This window comes from Castor canadensis, chromosome 5, assembly GCF_047511655.1.
Source record: "Castor canadensis chromosome 5, mCasCan1.hap1v2, whole genome shotgun sequence".
NCBI classification, from domain to species: domain Eukaryota; kingdom Metazoa; phylum Chordata; class Mammalia; order Rodentia; family Castoridae; genus Castor; species Castor canadensis.
In genome coordinates this window covers 83,873,189-83,887,804 of record NC_133390.1, presented here as the reverse complement: position 1 = coordinate 83,887,804, position 14,616 = coordinate 83,873,189, and the positions used below count along the sequence as shown (strand labels likewise).

The 14,616-nt window shown below is 44.5% G+C and overlaps 1 protein-coding gene across 5 annotated transcripts in view; it reads right to left on the bottom strand.

The window, feature by feature from the left end:
• Nucleotides 1-14,616, bottom strand: part of Dgkg (diacylglycerol kinase gamma) — a 199,943-nt gene that overhangs the window by 31,655 nt on the left and 153,672 nt on the right. For all 5 annotated transcript variants that reach the window (XR_012447999.1, XR_012448000.1, XR_012448001.1 and 2 more), the window contains exon 22: nt 13,142-13,319. Coding sequence is in view for 1 of the 5 variants with exons in the window: in XM_074073594.1 (XP_073929695.1) it covers nt 13,142-13,319 (178 nt within the window). In the remaining 4 variants the exon portion in view is untranslated. The remainder of the gene's footprint in view (nt 1-13,141; nt 13,320-14,616) is intronic.

Here is a 14,616-nt window from a genome sequence, read left to right as displayed (position 1 = left end):
CCTTCCTCAGCATTCTGCAAGTCAGCACGGCAATGTACCCTGAGACAGGTTGTGATATAGAGTGTGAGTTTGGGACAGACATAGCACTGAATCCTATTGCTTAGCCACTCCTCACTGGGAAGAATGCACCTAACTTCTCCAATCTGCCCTCAATCCAGAAACACAAGATAATTCCTCATTGGCAGGGTCCTTGTGAGTTTAGAAGGGAGGCCAGCAAGTACTTTGCTCACACAAGGCCTGTGTGAAATAGCTGACATTGTGATTTTATGTTTCCTTAGAAAGGGATGCCCTCAGGACATTCTGTCTTTGCTACATGGTAAGTACTTGGCCTTCTGCAGTTGGTAATTAATGTAACTCAGAAGGTAGATGAGGAGGAGAAAACCAGGAAGTGAGGGGGAGTGCAGGAGAGGGTGCTAAGGAAGAGAGAGCAGAGATGTTATACAGGACAGAGACACTGTGATGTTGAGAGTTTAGAGTGATGACCTCTCCTGGCAATTGAAACATCCCTACTTCTATTTCTTTTACCAGAAAACAGGGAGGAAGCTCAGCCATGCCCTTGTCATACTGGCTTGGAGGTTTCTTCTACTCTGAGGTCTATAAAGTGGCCAGAGGCTATCAAGTGCTTGGACTCTGGACAAGCCTGTTGGGAGGGGTAGGAGGGAGAAGCAGCCAAAGGCCACTGTGTTCTCAGAGGATAGTCTGCAGGGCCTCAGAGAGGGGAATGTGCTGGCCCCACAGGCAGGTGCTGGACAGGCAGGTGTTGGTCTCTCTTCTAGCTTGTCTAGTGGTGTGACCTCGGCAAATTACTTCCCTCCTTCGGGCTTTAGTTCCTCTGATTAGGATGGACACACTCTATCCTTAGAGTTCTTCTGGCTGAGATGGAGGCTGGTTTTCTGACTGGGTCAAGAGCAGACGGGCCCTAGTCCTTGTTCGTCTTCACACCGTGCACAAGATAGAACATCCACTGCAGCCCACACAAGGCAAGAGAAAGTACTAGCGTGCTCACACAATGGTCATTGTTGTTGGGTCCTGCAGGCCTGCTTGTGTGGGGTATAGTGGGGAAAATAGTGCCCTCTGTTCTGTATCACAGTATCTTCTGGGTTAGCCAGGGCCCAGATGAAGGTGCTATATGGGAGAAGAGGGCTCTAAACTTCTGTGCGGGAGGCCATGCATGAACTTCAGACGGAATTGAGGACCATTGCTGGGGACAGACAGTAGGCCAGGCTTAGAGCCTTGCAAAGCCTAATTTTCAATCTTTGTAGCAACTCTGTTAAAAAAACAAAAAAAACCCCATTATCTCAACATAAAAATGTAGCAACTACTGTCCCAACATTAAAAAAACAAAAACAAAAAAACCATTGAGGCTCAGAGAGATTAGGATACTCGTCTAATATCACACAGTTGGCGTATGGTAAAGTTAGAATTCAAACCAGGGCCTGTAGGACTCAAAGAATAAACTCATTAAAGGACTCGAGACAGACAAAATGTGTCAGGGTGATAGGGCATCTCAAGGCAGGGAAATGAGCATGGAGTGAGTTCTTGACTCCTCTTAGGGAAGACTTCCTGGCAACATGATCTTATTAAATGGAATGCTAATTTCTTGGGTTTGAAAGTAAAAACTAGTTAGTGTGTTATCTGAAATTACGTTACTCACTGAACTCAGGAAGCTTCAATTCCAAGTACAGTGTATGTAATAAATCAATTAGTGATGAGATTTCCTAGTTCAACTCAAGCCTGATTCTCAGGCATAACTTACATAAAGTATATTGCAGAGACCTATACTGACTAAATTAATTACAGCTCAAATGGCTCCAGAAAGACAAGCTAGAGGAGATTCATGACAGGAAGGGAGTTTTCTGGTTGTTGAGTCTGAGTGAACCAGAAACGAAAAGGTTACAGAGGGTTTTGTGGTATGTAGAAAAAGGATTCTAGGCTTGGAATGCTAGAACATGGGCTCTAGTCCCAGATACACAACTGACGTGGCCTTTGGCAGGTTAATTAACCCCCCTGGGCCTCATTATTTTAATCTCTGAGTGTTCAGAGATTGCTGTGACTTGAATGTTTTTCCCCTCCAAAAGTTGCCATTGTAACAGTACTAAGAAGTGGAGCCTAATGGAAGAGGTTTAGGCCATGCGGACTCTACCCTCCTGAATGGATTAATGCTGTTATCGGGGCATTGATCAGTTTTTGTAGGGGTGGGTTAGTTTTAAAGAGGAGAAGTTTGGCCTCTTTTGCTTTCTTTTTTTTTTTAAGGAGACAGAGATATTTAATCTGATGTAAACACCACACACTTTATACATGTATTGAAATATCACATGGCACCCCATAAGTACGTCAACTCTTTTGCTTTCTTGTATGCAACAGCTCACCATGATGTCCTTTGCATGTTATGATACAGCCAGAGGACCTCACCAGATGTAGCACTTTGATCTTGGACTTTTCAGCTTCTTGAAGTATGAGAAATGAATTCCTTTTCTTTATAAACTACCTAGTCTGTGGTATTCTGTTATAGCAGCAGAAAATGGACTTAGATAAGGGTGCTCTGGGGAATTAAAATGAGCTGATGAATGTACAATATGTTCAGTATCTAGTGCTAAGCTCAAGTAGATGCTTAACAAATGTTGGATGAATTGATCTGAATATGGGAAGAGATCTACTTAGGTAGCATGGTGAAAGTAGAAAGACACAGCACAGGTCCCTGCTTAAAACATCCATTTTGTCAACAGAAGTCTCTGGTATTGGGGAGTGGCCAGGGTGTGAAGATGAGCAGAAGGCTAAGTTCATGGAAAGTGCATGGGAAAAGCATGGAGGAATCACCTGTGTGACAGTCCTCTTTGTCCACCCCTTACTTATTATTGGCTTTAGTCTATTCTTTCTTTTGGGCCACACTGGCTTCCAAATCAAGGCCTCAGAGTTGGAAGCCTGCATTCTGCATTAGCCCTTCTTCCAAAACAATCTATGAGTCTCGGCTTCTACTGATCCTGGCTTCAAAAGCTTCATCTCTTATCATTCAGAGGATTATGCACAAACTCCACTGCATTTTAATCAAGAGCATCTACCTCCCCAGTCTTCCCTGTTGCTAGTGCCCCAACTCACATTCTTCTTCAAATCCTTTTCAGCTTCAAGCACTAGCACACATACTCTATCTTGTTCATTCATTAGTTCAGTCATCAAATATTCATTGATCATCTACATAGTGCTGGGCAGCTGAGGATCAAGTTTGGAAGGAGAGCTCCTCTTTCTCTTGCCTCCCATGCGCTGTGGTACTCAGTGACTCTGCTACTCCATAGTGCTTATTGCCTGGCAGTATTGACACGACTGTTAGGCACTTCCCGAGACCCATCCCACAACAAAACTACATGCTGACCACAAGTAGATTGTGAATGATTCGAAAGCTGGACCACATCGTTGTTTTGCTTCAGCCTCGGCAGCACCTGGAACACTTTAGGTACTTGAAGGCAAATGTGAGTCTGGCTCTATCATGTAATCTGTGTGATTTCACAATGTGTGTCTTCAGACAGAAAAGGGATTAAATAATTAAATATGCAACAGTTTTGTCTCATAAGTAGGTATTTAATAAATAATAACCCAGTACATATTTGATAGTTAATTAAACATGGCTACGTACTGAATGTTTGTGTCTTCCCAAATTCATAGGTTCAAGTCCAATCCCCAATTTGGAAGTGGGGCCTTTGAGGCGTAGTTAGGCCATAAGGGTAGAACTCTTTTGAAAGGAGTTAGTGCCCTTATTAGAAGAGATTGAGAGAGATGGTCTTTCTATGTGAGGATGCAGTAAGACATGTTCATCTACAGATCAGGATGTGGACCCTCATCAGGAAACAAATCACTTGGCACTAATTTTGGACCTAGCCTCCAGAACTGTGAGAAATAAATTTCTGTTGTTTGACCCACTGAGCCTATGGTTTTCTATTCTACCAGCCCAAAATGACTAAGACAGAGACTTCATGTACAAAATAGAAACACACCAAAAAGAACACCAGTGTTCAGTCTGTGCCCAGTATGGGACCAGCATGTTTGACTGTGGGACTGGTGTCAGGAAGTACTTAGTGTTAAATGGCCCAAGAGCTGTTGCAGGGGAACAGCAACTAGTTTGGGAAGCAAGATGGGGCAAACAGAAGAGGAAAAAAAACTAGGGTGTCTAGTCTTGCCAAAGAGCCTAGTCTAGACATTTCTTCTGCTTGTAGAAAGTGAAAGTTTCCTTGGCCCTGTGGTTCTGTTTTGAGCAGCAGATCTCTGGAGGCAGGAATCGAGCTGGGGTTCGAGTCCAGCTTGAACCTGTGTGAGCAAGTTTTCCTCTACAGATGGTGATCAGCCTCCCAGGCACGTTTACACCTTGCCAGCTCTGTCCCGCCCCAGGCCTTGGAGACAGGAGTCAGGGAGGAGGAGACTCAACTGGAGTTTGGAAGTCAGCTAAGGAACAGACCAATTACTTCCCTTGAATTTCCAGTGAATTTGAGTTGGATCGGAGCCAGTCAGAAATGAGAAGGCTGGGGTGGGGTTACAGTGGATACTCTGGTGTGTGTAGAAAGAATTCCGTATTTGGAATACTAGGACTTGGGCTCTATCCCCAGATATATCAATTGACCTGGGATAGATTAATTAACCTCCTTCAGCCTCATTTCTCTAACCTGTACAATTCCTTCTTTGGCATTCACAGGAGCTGTAAGCAGGCTCACCTGCACAGTCATATGTCAGTGTCCATGCAAATACCAGCAGACCTTGTGGAAATGCAGACTCTGCTTCAGTAGGTCTGGCCAAGGTGATGCCTGCACTCCTGGTTCATGAGCGATGTGAGGTTCTAGCACCATCGCCACCATGCTTTGAGGGTCAAATTCAGCCTGCTCTTTGTTTTTGTCAATAAAGTTTTATTGAAACACATCCCACATATTCATTTATGCACTATCTAGGACTGCTTTCAGGCCAAGTGAACAGTGTTGAGAAGATGCATCAGAAACTGCATTGCACACAAAACCTAGTTATTTTAATAGTTACTATGTGGCTCTTTACAGAAAAAGATTTGCTGGTTCCTAGAGGAGTCTAGAGGACTGAGTACTGTCCTGTGTTTGTATTTCAATTTGGGTTAGACCCAGGGCAAGCAGTCCACCTTGCATTCTCTTTCCTTATCTAGAGGACAAAATGATCTCTGAATTTTTAAGAGGCCTATGATTCTATGATTCAATACTACATAGAAAACACCACTGTTTCTATAGAAACACATATCTGAGAACTATGTTGTGTGGCCTTCATTTGAAAACTGCAAAAACATATCTGGCCTCCCCATGCAGAATCCAGGAGAGCAGCTCCTTCCAGGTGCCACAAAAGATCTATGGAAACAGACCACAGCTACTGTCTGGTGTAGAGTCAGCTGGGCATAGAGAGGGACATGGAGAGGAGGGAGGGAAGCAGACCTCCCAAGCTCAGCACAGGCTGATGCTGGCAGAAGGCATGCCAGTATCATTCACACAAATTCATTTTGCTGAGATACCAACTCATATACGTTTCCCTAACTCACTGCTATATGTGCCTGATTCTGAGTGCTTCTAAACCAATATTTAGAAGCCCCTTTGAGGTATCAGAGTCTCTGCCAGGCACAGGGATATAGAAGGGACTATGACATGGGGCTCCCTGAGGGTATCACAGTCTGGTAAGAGAGACATCAGGAAAATATATAATTATAGGAGAGACCTGCCAAGCAGCTGTGAGGGGAAGTGCACGACTCTGGGGCTCCACCTTAGTTGACAGGTGAGACATTAACAAGGCAGGGAACATGTGGCTGTGGGGGAGGCAGTGGGTTTTAGGATAGGGGGAGAGTGCGTATAGAGAGGGAAGATAATGACTGGTTTGGGGCATGTTGATTCCAACGTGGGCTGCATGAAGGACTGAATGACAAAGCTATGATTTCCTATGAAAAGCAAAGTCTCTGTAGGCCTGCAAACGTTTAACAGGAATGACACTTTTGTTGCCATGGTTGCTTCCCAACTCTGAGAGGAGTCCCAGTGCATACCCCCTAGGACTCCTGAGACTCTTTAGGGGTTACCTGCCTTGCTCTGTCTCAGTCTACAGGAGAGACCTGGGCCAGACAGACCTCTGTGAAATGTACAATTTTTAGGGACATTTGAATTTTCTCTCAACTCCAAAGAATATAGACTATTACTGTAATGGCCAGATCACCACTCACTGGGAAAACTGGGAACGGCTTTGGACAGCTCCTGAACCTATGAAGCCAAATTCTGTTATGACTTTGTAAAAGTGAAATGAAAGCCACAAGAAACCATGGGTCTGTGCTCACAATAAGTTGTGAGAGTCTCAGCTGAGCTCTGTCCTCACCTGAGAGATGGCTGGATGGTATTCTATTCTCTTGTTTGAGGATTCAGGGCACTGTCTAGACAATTAGTGAAAACCCCCATACACACAGTGCACAGATGACTAAACACGCATGCTCGCAGAGTGGCAGTGTCAACTGATTTGCAGCAGGAAGGTTCCCCTTTCCTGGTAGAGCACCCATCTGGGAGGGTGGCGGTGTGCTTTTGCCAGGAGAGGGCTTGTGTCAGCTGATTTGAGTACCAGGCTAGAGAGGTCACAGATGTGCCTGGTTGCTGCACAGGCACGGGCTGGCCTTGTTGGGGCCTGGGAAGCCACACAGCTCTTCTTAGCACTTACCACACAGTTCCTAGTTACATGCTCATCTGTGGGATTATTTTATTGAGGCCAGGCTCCCTCTATCCCCAGTGGTTACAGGGAAGCCATTGTTCACCATGATGCCCTGGTGCCTGCTTGGCACGTGGTAGGTGCATTGTACATACATGTTGAATGATCTGACAGGAAGCCTGTCTGTGCTATTAGGAAAATGATTCAAAGTGAACACTCTTCCTACGGTGTCTGTCTCCTAGTCTTTGCTTACCAAGAATTGCAAAAATTATTATCTATGATAGTCTTGGGGGACTTTGGTTGAGAACCTTGTCTAGGACACCCCATTTACAGTTCAAACAGAATTGACAGAGAAATCATGAGTGTTAGAGAGGCCTGGTGGGGGTAACACTCTCCAGGCTGCTGCTGGCTGGAGGTTGAAGGGTGGATTAGGGAAGGTACGAGGTTCAGTGAAGAGTCTGAGAAAATATGTAGGAAGCCTCACATTTATATTTTGGGCTGGGGCCAGAGAGGAACAATGGCAGAACTCCCAGACTTTGCTTCTCACCCTCCTGGGAATCGATCCAGCATTGTGCTTTACCTGGATTTAAGACTTGGCTCCCTCCTCCTTGCTTCGCTGGACAGCCAGCTCAGGTGTAGCCCCACAATGATAGCAACAGTCAAACACACTTAAGCACAGTGCCAATAAATAACCCTACCTTCACAGGTTGTTAGAGCCATAGGCAGTTTAAAGATAATCTAGACCAAATTCCTGAGGCAGAAGTCAAGAGGAAAGTTCTAAATTAAGCTCCTTTCATATTAGATGCTAAATACCTTCCACTTGTCATCCAGCAATAATTCTGGTTCCTGGTACTCTATCAAGTGCTCTAGAAGAATGTTCTCGATTAACCACTATAATTGTTCCATTTTGTAAGCATTTAATGGAGGTTTAATGCTCATCCAGTGTCACCTAGGTGGTGATTGGTGAGGCCAGGGACATCTGAACTCTTATTCTATGGTGAATCCCTCACTCCACAGGGACTCTCATCTGCACATCCTCTAAATTATATTTGATTTACTCATTTCAAGATGGCCAGTATATCTCACTTGGTAAATGAGCTGCTTTTCTTTCTTTTTTTTTTTAAAGTGGTACTGGGGTTTGAACTCAGTGGTTGCTAGGCAGGTACTCTACCATTTGAGTCACATCCTCAGCCCTTTTAGCTTTCTTTTTTTTTTAAGTTATTTTTCAGTTAGGGTCTTGTGGTTTTTTGCCTGAGATCCTGCTACTGAAGCCTCCCAAATAGGATGACAGGCACGTGACGCCACTCCCAGATTTTTCAGTGAGATGGTTAACTCTTTGCCCTGGCTGGCCTAGAACTATGACCCTCCAATCTCTGCCTTCTGAGTAGACTGGATTTACAGGTGAGATCCACTGCTCAGGACCTGGCTAATGAATTTCTAATGGCTTAGTGAAACTCAATTTTCAGACTCACAAATACTCTAAAACTATTTTTTTTGAAGAGTTTTTACTTTATATTTGTTCCTGTCCTGCTCCAAAACCTACTGCCCACTGTATCCTGGTAAGTTGAAGGCCAGATTCTCTCCCTTCTTTTCCATCTTCCAGCAAACCTTTTTTTTCTTCTCTTTTTCTTTTTCTTTCTCTTTCCCCTCCCTCCCTCTGTCCATTTCTCCCTCCCTGCCTCCCTTCTGTCATTCCTTCTATTTTTTGGTGGAACTGGAGTTTGAACTCAGGACTTCTGCAAAGCAGGCATTCTACTGCTTGAGTCACACCTCCAGTCCATTTTGCTTTGGTTATTTTGGAGATGGGTCTCTTGAACTATTTGCCCAGGCTGCCTAGAACCTCGATCCTCCTGATCTCAGCCTCCCAAGTAGTTAGGATTACAAGTGTGTGCCACTAGCACTCACCTCAGCAAACATTCCTACAGAACACTGAACCAGGCAGGAAGGCAGCTGGGAAAGGGACACAGAGGTGAAAAATGTATGCTTTTTGTTTTCCAGGGGAAAGATACAAGGACAGATACCTGTGATAGAAGGCAGCCCTCCATCGTTGTGCTGGTGAGACAGGAGGCACAATTCAGTGCTCTAGGAATTCGGAGCCTGGCCTCACATCTGGGAGGCCACCAAAGCCCCAGAGAGGTGACAATCATTATGTAGGCCTTGCAGAAGGAGCACAATATTGACAAGTAGATGTGGAGCCTTTCTTTGGACTGGATCTAAATGCCTCCTATTTTCTGACAGCCTGGCTGGTGCAATACACTCAGTATTCTAGATAGACACTATCCTCTAGGAGTGAGGCTAGGAATCATGGACCCGAGTCTTGGTTCTGGTGCTACCCTTGGATTTAAATTGTATGAATCCTACCCCTTCCCCGAGCCTCTGTTTTTATTCCAATTATGAAATAGGGATATGAAATTCACTGGGTATAACCTTGCTTATGGGTTTCTGGTTAGGATTACATTAAGTTAATACATGCAAAATTATTTGCAAGTTATAACAAAATATAAAACAAAAACTGCAAATAACCACTGTCATCGCTTCTCATTCATCTAATACTTCCCTTTTAAGTAACTACTAGGAGACAGGCAGTGGAGACACAAAGATGAGTAACCCCTAACCTCCATCCTTGGAATCCCTAGGAGAGGAGACCGTAGGTGGCATAAGTTTAACATGCTAGGACGAAGACTAGGTTGGAGTTTGCAGAGCTCTGCTCTTTTTAGTTGTGGTGCAGATAGAAATGCCAAAGGCATGAACTTTAAAACCAGAAATCAGCTGGCTCTCCTAGGCAAGGAGATTTTTTTTTTAAGTTTGAGATTATGGTCTAGGCACTTTTATATCCATTATCCTTATAAGAAGCTAGATATTACTGTGCCCATTTTATAGATAAGGAAGTTGAGACTCAGGAAGATAGGATAATTTCCCAAGGTTTATGCCTTGAAATTTCAGACCAGGTTACTCAACTGCAAGCCTGGTACTTTTCCTTGTGTCCATTATTATTACTTTTTCATCAATGTTTTTGTAGAACTCATTCCAACCATGCAATTTTTTTTTTTTTTTTTTTTTTTTTTAGGTACTGGGGATTGAACCCAGGGCTTCACAAATGCTAGGTTAAGTGCTTTACCACTGAGCCATTGTGTTTGTATTTTGTTTCTGAGATAAGGTTTCAGTAACTTTGTCAGGGCTGCCTTGAATTCTTGATCCTACTGCCTCCACCTGCTAAGTAGCTGGGATTATAGGTGTGCACCACTATGATGGGTAACACATAATTTTTTTGTTTTGTTTTGCTTTGCTTTGCCTTTTTATGGTATTGGGGACTGAACCAGGGCCTCAAGCATGCTAGGCAAGTGCTCTTTTACCACTGAGCCATGCCCCCAGCCTTCCATGCTAATCTTGAATGACCTTCTTACTTGGCTAGTTTTTCCCAGGAGAAAGACTGGTCTGTGTTGAGAGATTTGACAGTAACCCCTTCCATTGTCATTTTCTCTTTCACTTCATGTGCTAAAACCCTTTTCTCCCACTACTCTCTCCTGACCCCTCCCTCTCTTCTGGTCTCAGTGAAAGGCTAAGGAGTAAAAAAATCTCAACAAATGAAAAGCCTACAGAGAGAGCTTCCTGTCTCCTCAGCTACAGGCCTGCAAATCCAGAGACAAACACACAGAAAGGGAAAAATTTGCATATAATGCTGTCCAAGAAGGAGTCCACATAGACCAAAATATATGTATACTTCAGTTTTTGTGGAGTTGTAAAGAGTCTCAAAATATGATTGGCAGACTTACTTATTCTACAGGTAAGGAAAAGTGAGACCCAAGAAGGTGAAAGGACATGCCCAAGGTCACACACTAGTGAGAGGCAGAAGCTGAACTTGTACGCAAGTTTCCTGATTCCCAGGCCAGTGCTTTTCCACTGAAAGAAGAAACTTAAACCTTTCTCATTATCAGCTCAACTTAAATGAGATCATGGTCCTTTCAAGAAGAAAGCTCTGAGTTGGTGTCTGCAAAGCCCAGAAGCCAGGGCCCCCTCCTTGGCCTATGGTTTGTCAGCATATGTCCTCATCTGAAGAATAGGAAGTGGCTTTATTTTTAGCTCTGACAGCACATTCTAGGGATGGGAAAGGGGGATTTGGGCCAGAGAGTTCCTGTACATGGTGATCAGAAGACACTTTATTCTCCCTCTCTCTCTCTCTCTCTCTCTCTCTCTCTCTCTCTCTCTCTGGTAGTACTGGGATTTAAACTCAGGGCCAACACTTGATAGGCAGATGTTTTATCACTTCAGTCATACCTCCAGTGACACTTTACTCTAACTGAAGAAAGAGATATAGGGTCAGACATTGAAGGGGAAGGCTGACCTTGAGTCCTAATCAGAACATGACCTCAGCATGCACTTTCCCAAGCCCTGCAGTGGGCTAGGGGACAGGGAGAGGGTTCTGTTCTGCTCATTCCCTTCTCTATTCTGACAGGGCCGGATGCCAGGGTGGGGGCTGAGGGAAAAGCACCAGGATGGGAAAATTTGTAGGAACTTTACACAACCTCCAATGCTTCCCCCACCCTCTGCGAGCACCCACAACTTCCCTTGCCAAGGGAGGAAGGAGGAATGCATTATTCAGTTTAATAATTTATACAAATTGAAAAGTTTACTGTGTGAGATAAAGGGGGCCTTTAGAGGGCAAAAGAGAAATAAAAATTCCTGAGTTCTCTCTTAAAGGATGGAGGTGTGGAGGTGATGTTTCTTGACAACTTGCCCTGGCATACAACAAACTGATTGTCTAAAAGATGGTGATGAACCAAGCAAAGTGCCCCTCCCTTCAATGGCCAGCCAAGCTCTGTCTCTTACTGCTGTGATCACATCTAACCTTAGCACTTAGAGCTGGGACATCAAAAAAACACAGATCCTGATCCATAGAATGCTGTGAAGGGGCTCTGGGCATTTATTTGTCTCCATCAGCTGTTCTCATACCTAGCTGCCTATCACGGTCATCTGAGGTACTCAATACAAAGCTAGATTTCCAAGAACCGTTAGGTAGAACACCTAGGGTCCAGGAATCTTTTTTGTTTTTCAACAAGCAGGCTTGGTTAAAAAAGCAATGATCTTGTTCAACCCCATACATCCATCAATGCATCGGGTTACAAATGGAGGTGCTAAAAAAAAAAAAAGGTTGGTAGCAACACTTAGACTAGAACCCAGTCTCTTGCATGCTGGTATGGCGTTTTTGGCAACACCTTTTTATATGGCTACTCTCCCACCACTCACCAGTCCATACAGAACCCGTGAAGACCAAACAGTCTCCAGAGGAATCAGTTGCCAGGAACTTTGACTGAATCCTTGTTCTGATCATTGTGGAAATGGCTGATAAGGGTTTGGTGTAAAGGTCATTTTAAGGGCACTCTCATGAAGCTGATTTCCCTATTCTGGTGCATTACAAGCAGAGGGCCTAGCTCTGCCTGGTCATTCCAGACTGAAGGAATATTCAGTTCATAGAAGCAGCCGGCTATATAGAGGAGCCAGAGTAGAGTGAGTGAAAGGGAGAACCAGTGCAGAACATGAGGTCTGGGCGGTAGCTGGAGGCTAGATCAAGCTAGGCTCTAGGCCACATTAAGACATCTGGCTTTTACAGGAAGTCACTGCAGGATTTTGACTGTCATAATCAGACATATTTTACCTGATGCTCTGGTGAGAACAGACTGTATACAGCAGGGACAGAGCAGGGAATCCAGACAGGAGGATTTGCAGTAATGCAGGGGACTGAGGACAGCAGCTCAGATTGAGGTGGTAGGAAAGCAGGCAGTGAGAAGTGGTTGAATCTGGATGTTTTTTTAAAAAGTGGAGCTAATGGATTTTCTCATGGACTGGATGAGAGATGTGAAGTAAAAAGAGGAGTTTAGGATGGTGCCAATGTTTTGACTTGAGTCCTGGGAAGACTGCAGTTACCATCAACTGGCATGGAGAAGCTAGGGGAGGGATCATAGGAGTTTAGCCTTGGACATGTTGAATTTGCAATGGCTCTTACATTACCAGCGGAAATGTGGAATACGCTGGTGGACACACAGCCTGGGGTGCAGGGGACGGCAGAGACAGCTTTGGAAGAATCATGGGCACAGACATGGTATTTAGAGTCTCCAGGCTGGAGGAATCATCAAGGGAGCAAGTACAGACAGAAGATAGAAGGGGGTCAAGGACCCAGCTTGGGACCCTCCAGCATTAAGAGGCCAGAGAGCATAGAGATTGAGGAGGGACCAGTGAGGTAAGAGGGAAACTGAGAGCCAGTGCAGATGTAGAAGCTGAGTGGACAAAGTGTTCCAGGATGAGGGTGAGACCAATGGGGTCCATTGCTGCTACAGGTAAAGAGACTCCTGGACCCCTGGATGTGGACATTGGAGGACCCTGGTAATCATGACAGGAGCTGTGGGTCCTCATGAGGCTTGCAAGCACGTCCTGCCACTGGCACCAGCCTAGAGCAGTTACCTCAAGCTCGGCTTACCTTGGACGCAGAATTTCAGCTCTTTGGGGTCTGTGACACTTTTCCTGCTTTCCCGGATCACAGCCCTGTTCTTCTTGGTTTCTCCCCAGAGATTGGTGCCTCCGTACATGCTGGGAATGTTAAGAATGGCAATGCCTTCCAGGAAGATGTTGCTCAGGTCCACCTCAACCCCATCACACTGGGGAATGGAAAGGAAAGAAAGGCCAGCTGTTAGTGTCGTCAGTAGACTGCAACCCAAGCTGTGTGTGTGTGTGTGTGTGTGTGTGTGTGTGTGTGTGTGTGTGCCATTGGAGGCTCTCTTAAAGGATGTGACAGGTCCTCAGCCACTACCCTGTCACTGTCAGAAGCTGAATGGGGCAAAGCTTCTCAAACTTAATGCTTTGAGCACCATAGTGAGATGGAGCCATTTAGTCCTGGGAAGCTCTGGAGAAAACAGCACAAGACTTTCCTAGGGCTAGAAATGCTCTAGGAATGATTCCTAAGTCAACTGCCTAACTGTCCTCTGTCCAACCTCACTATCATTAATTCTGTTCCTTCTTAATCATTGTGAAGATTTACAGGGACACTGAATCCAGAACCCAGCACATAATAGATTCTCAACAAATGACAGAAAAATTCTGTTCCATTCACTCTTAGTTTATCACCTTCTGTGATATATATAAGACTTTAAGATTTGGAGAGCTTTCAGAATTTGTCTGTCTCTCCTATCTGTATTGTAAGTGCAGTTTTGGCATGCACACTTGCTGATGTAGCAGAGTTTCTTTATCCCTCCCCCCGCCCCACATCTCTATTAGGCCAGAGGCTTGAATGTGCACACTTCACATAGTTGTAAAGACAGTCCACTTTGAAATAATGTTTACCAACACACCAAGAAATATTATTAGGTCTGATCCTTGTTCCTCAGGATTGTGGATAATTTACCTCATTTATAGAAGACAATCTGGACCCAGAGAAATGAACTACGTTATCCAAAACTGCATATCTGATAAATAACAGCAGGGATTCAGACTTGGGTAATTTGATGACAAAGTCCATGCTTTTAGTCTTGCTTATTGTGAGAATGAAAAATCAAAAACATCCAATAAAAATCTATTGCCCATGAGGTGATCTACTGCTATGGTTTGAATGTCTTCGCCAAAGCCCATGTTGAGCGTTAATTACCATTGTAACTGTATGAAGAGGTTCAGTCTAAATAGAATTAGATGAGGTCATAAGGGTTGGACCCCATGATGGCATTGCTAGTTTTATAAGAAGAGGAAGAGAAACCTGCCATGTGATGCCCTGTGCTGCCTTCAGTCTCTGAAGAGAGTCTCACTACCAAGAAGGCCTTTATCAGATGCAGCCCCTTGACTGTGGACCACCAGAACTGTAAGCAGACTAAATCTTTCTTCTTTATGTATTATCCAGTTTAGGGTATTCAGTTACAGCAACAGAAAACAGAGTAAAACACCTACAAACTCAAACTTCCAGAGACT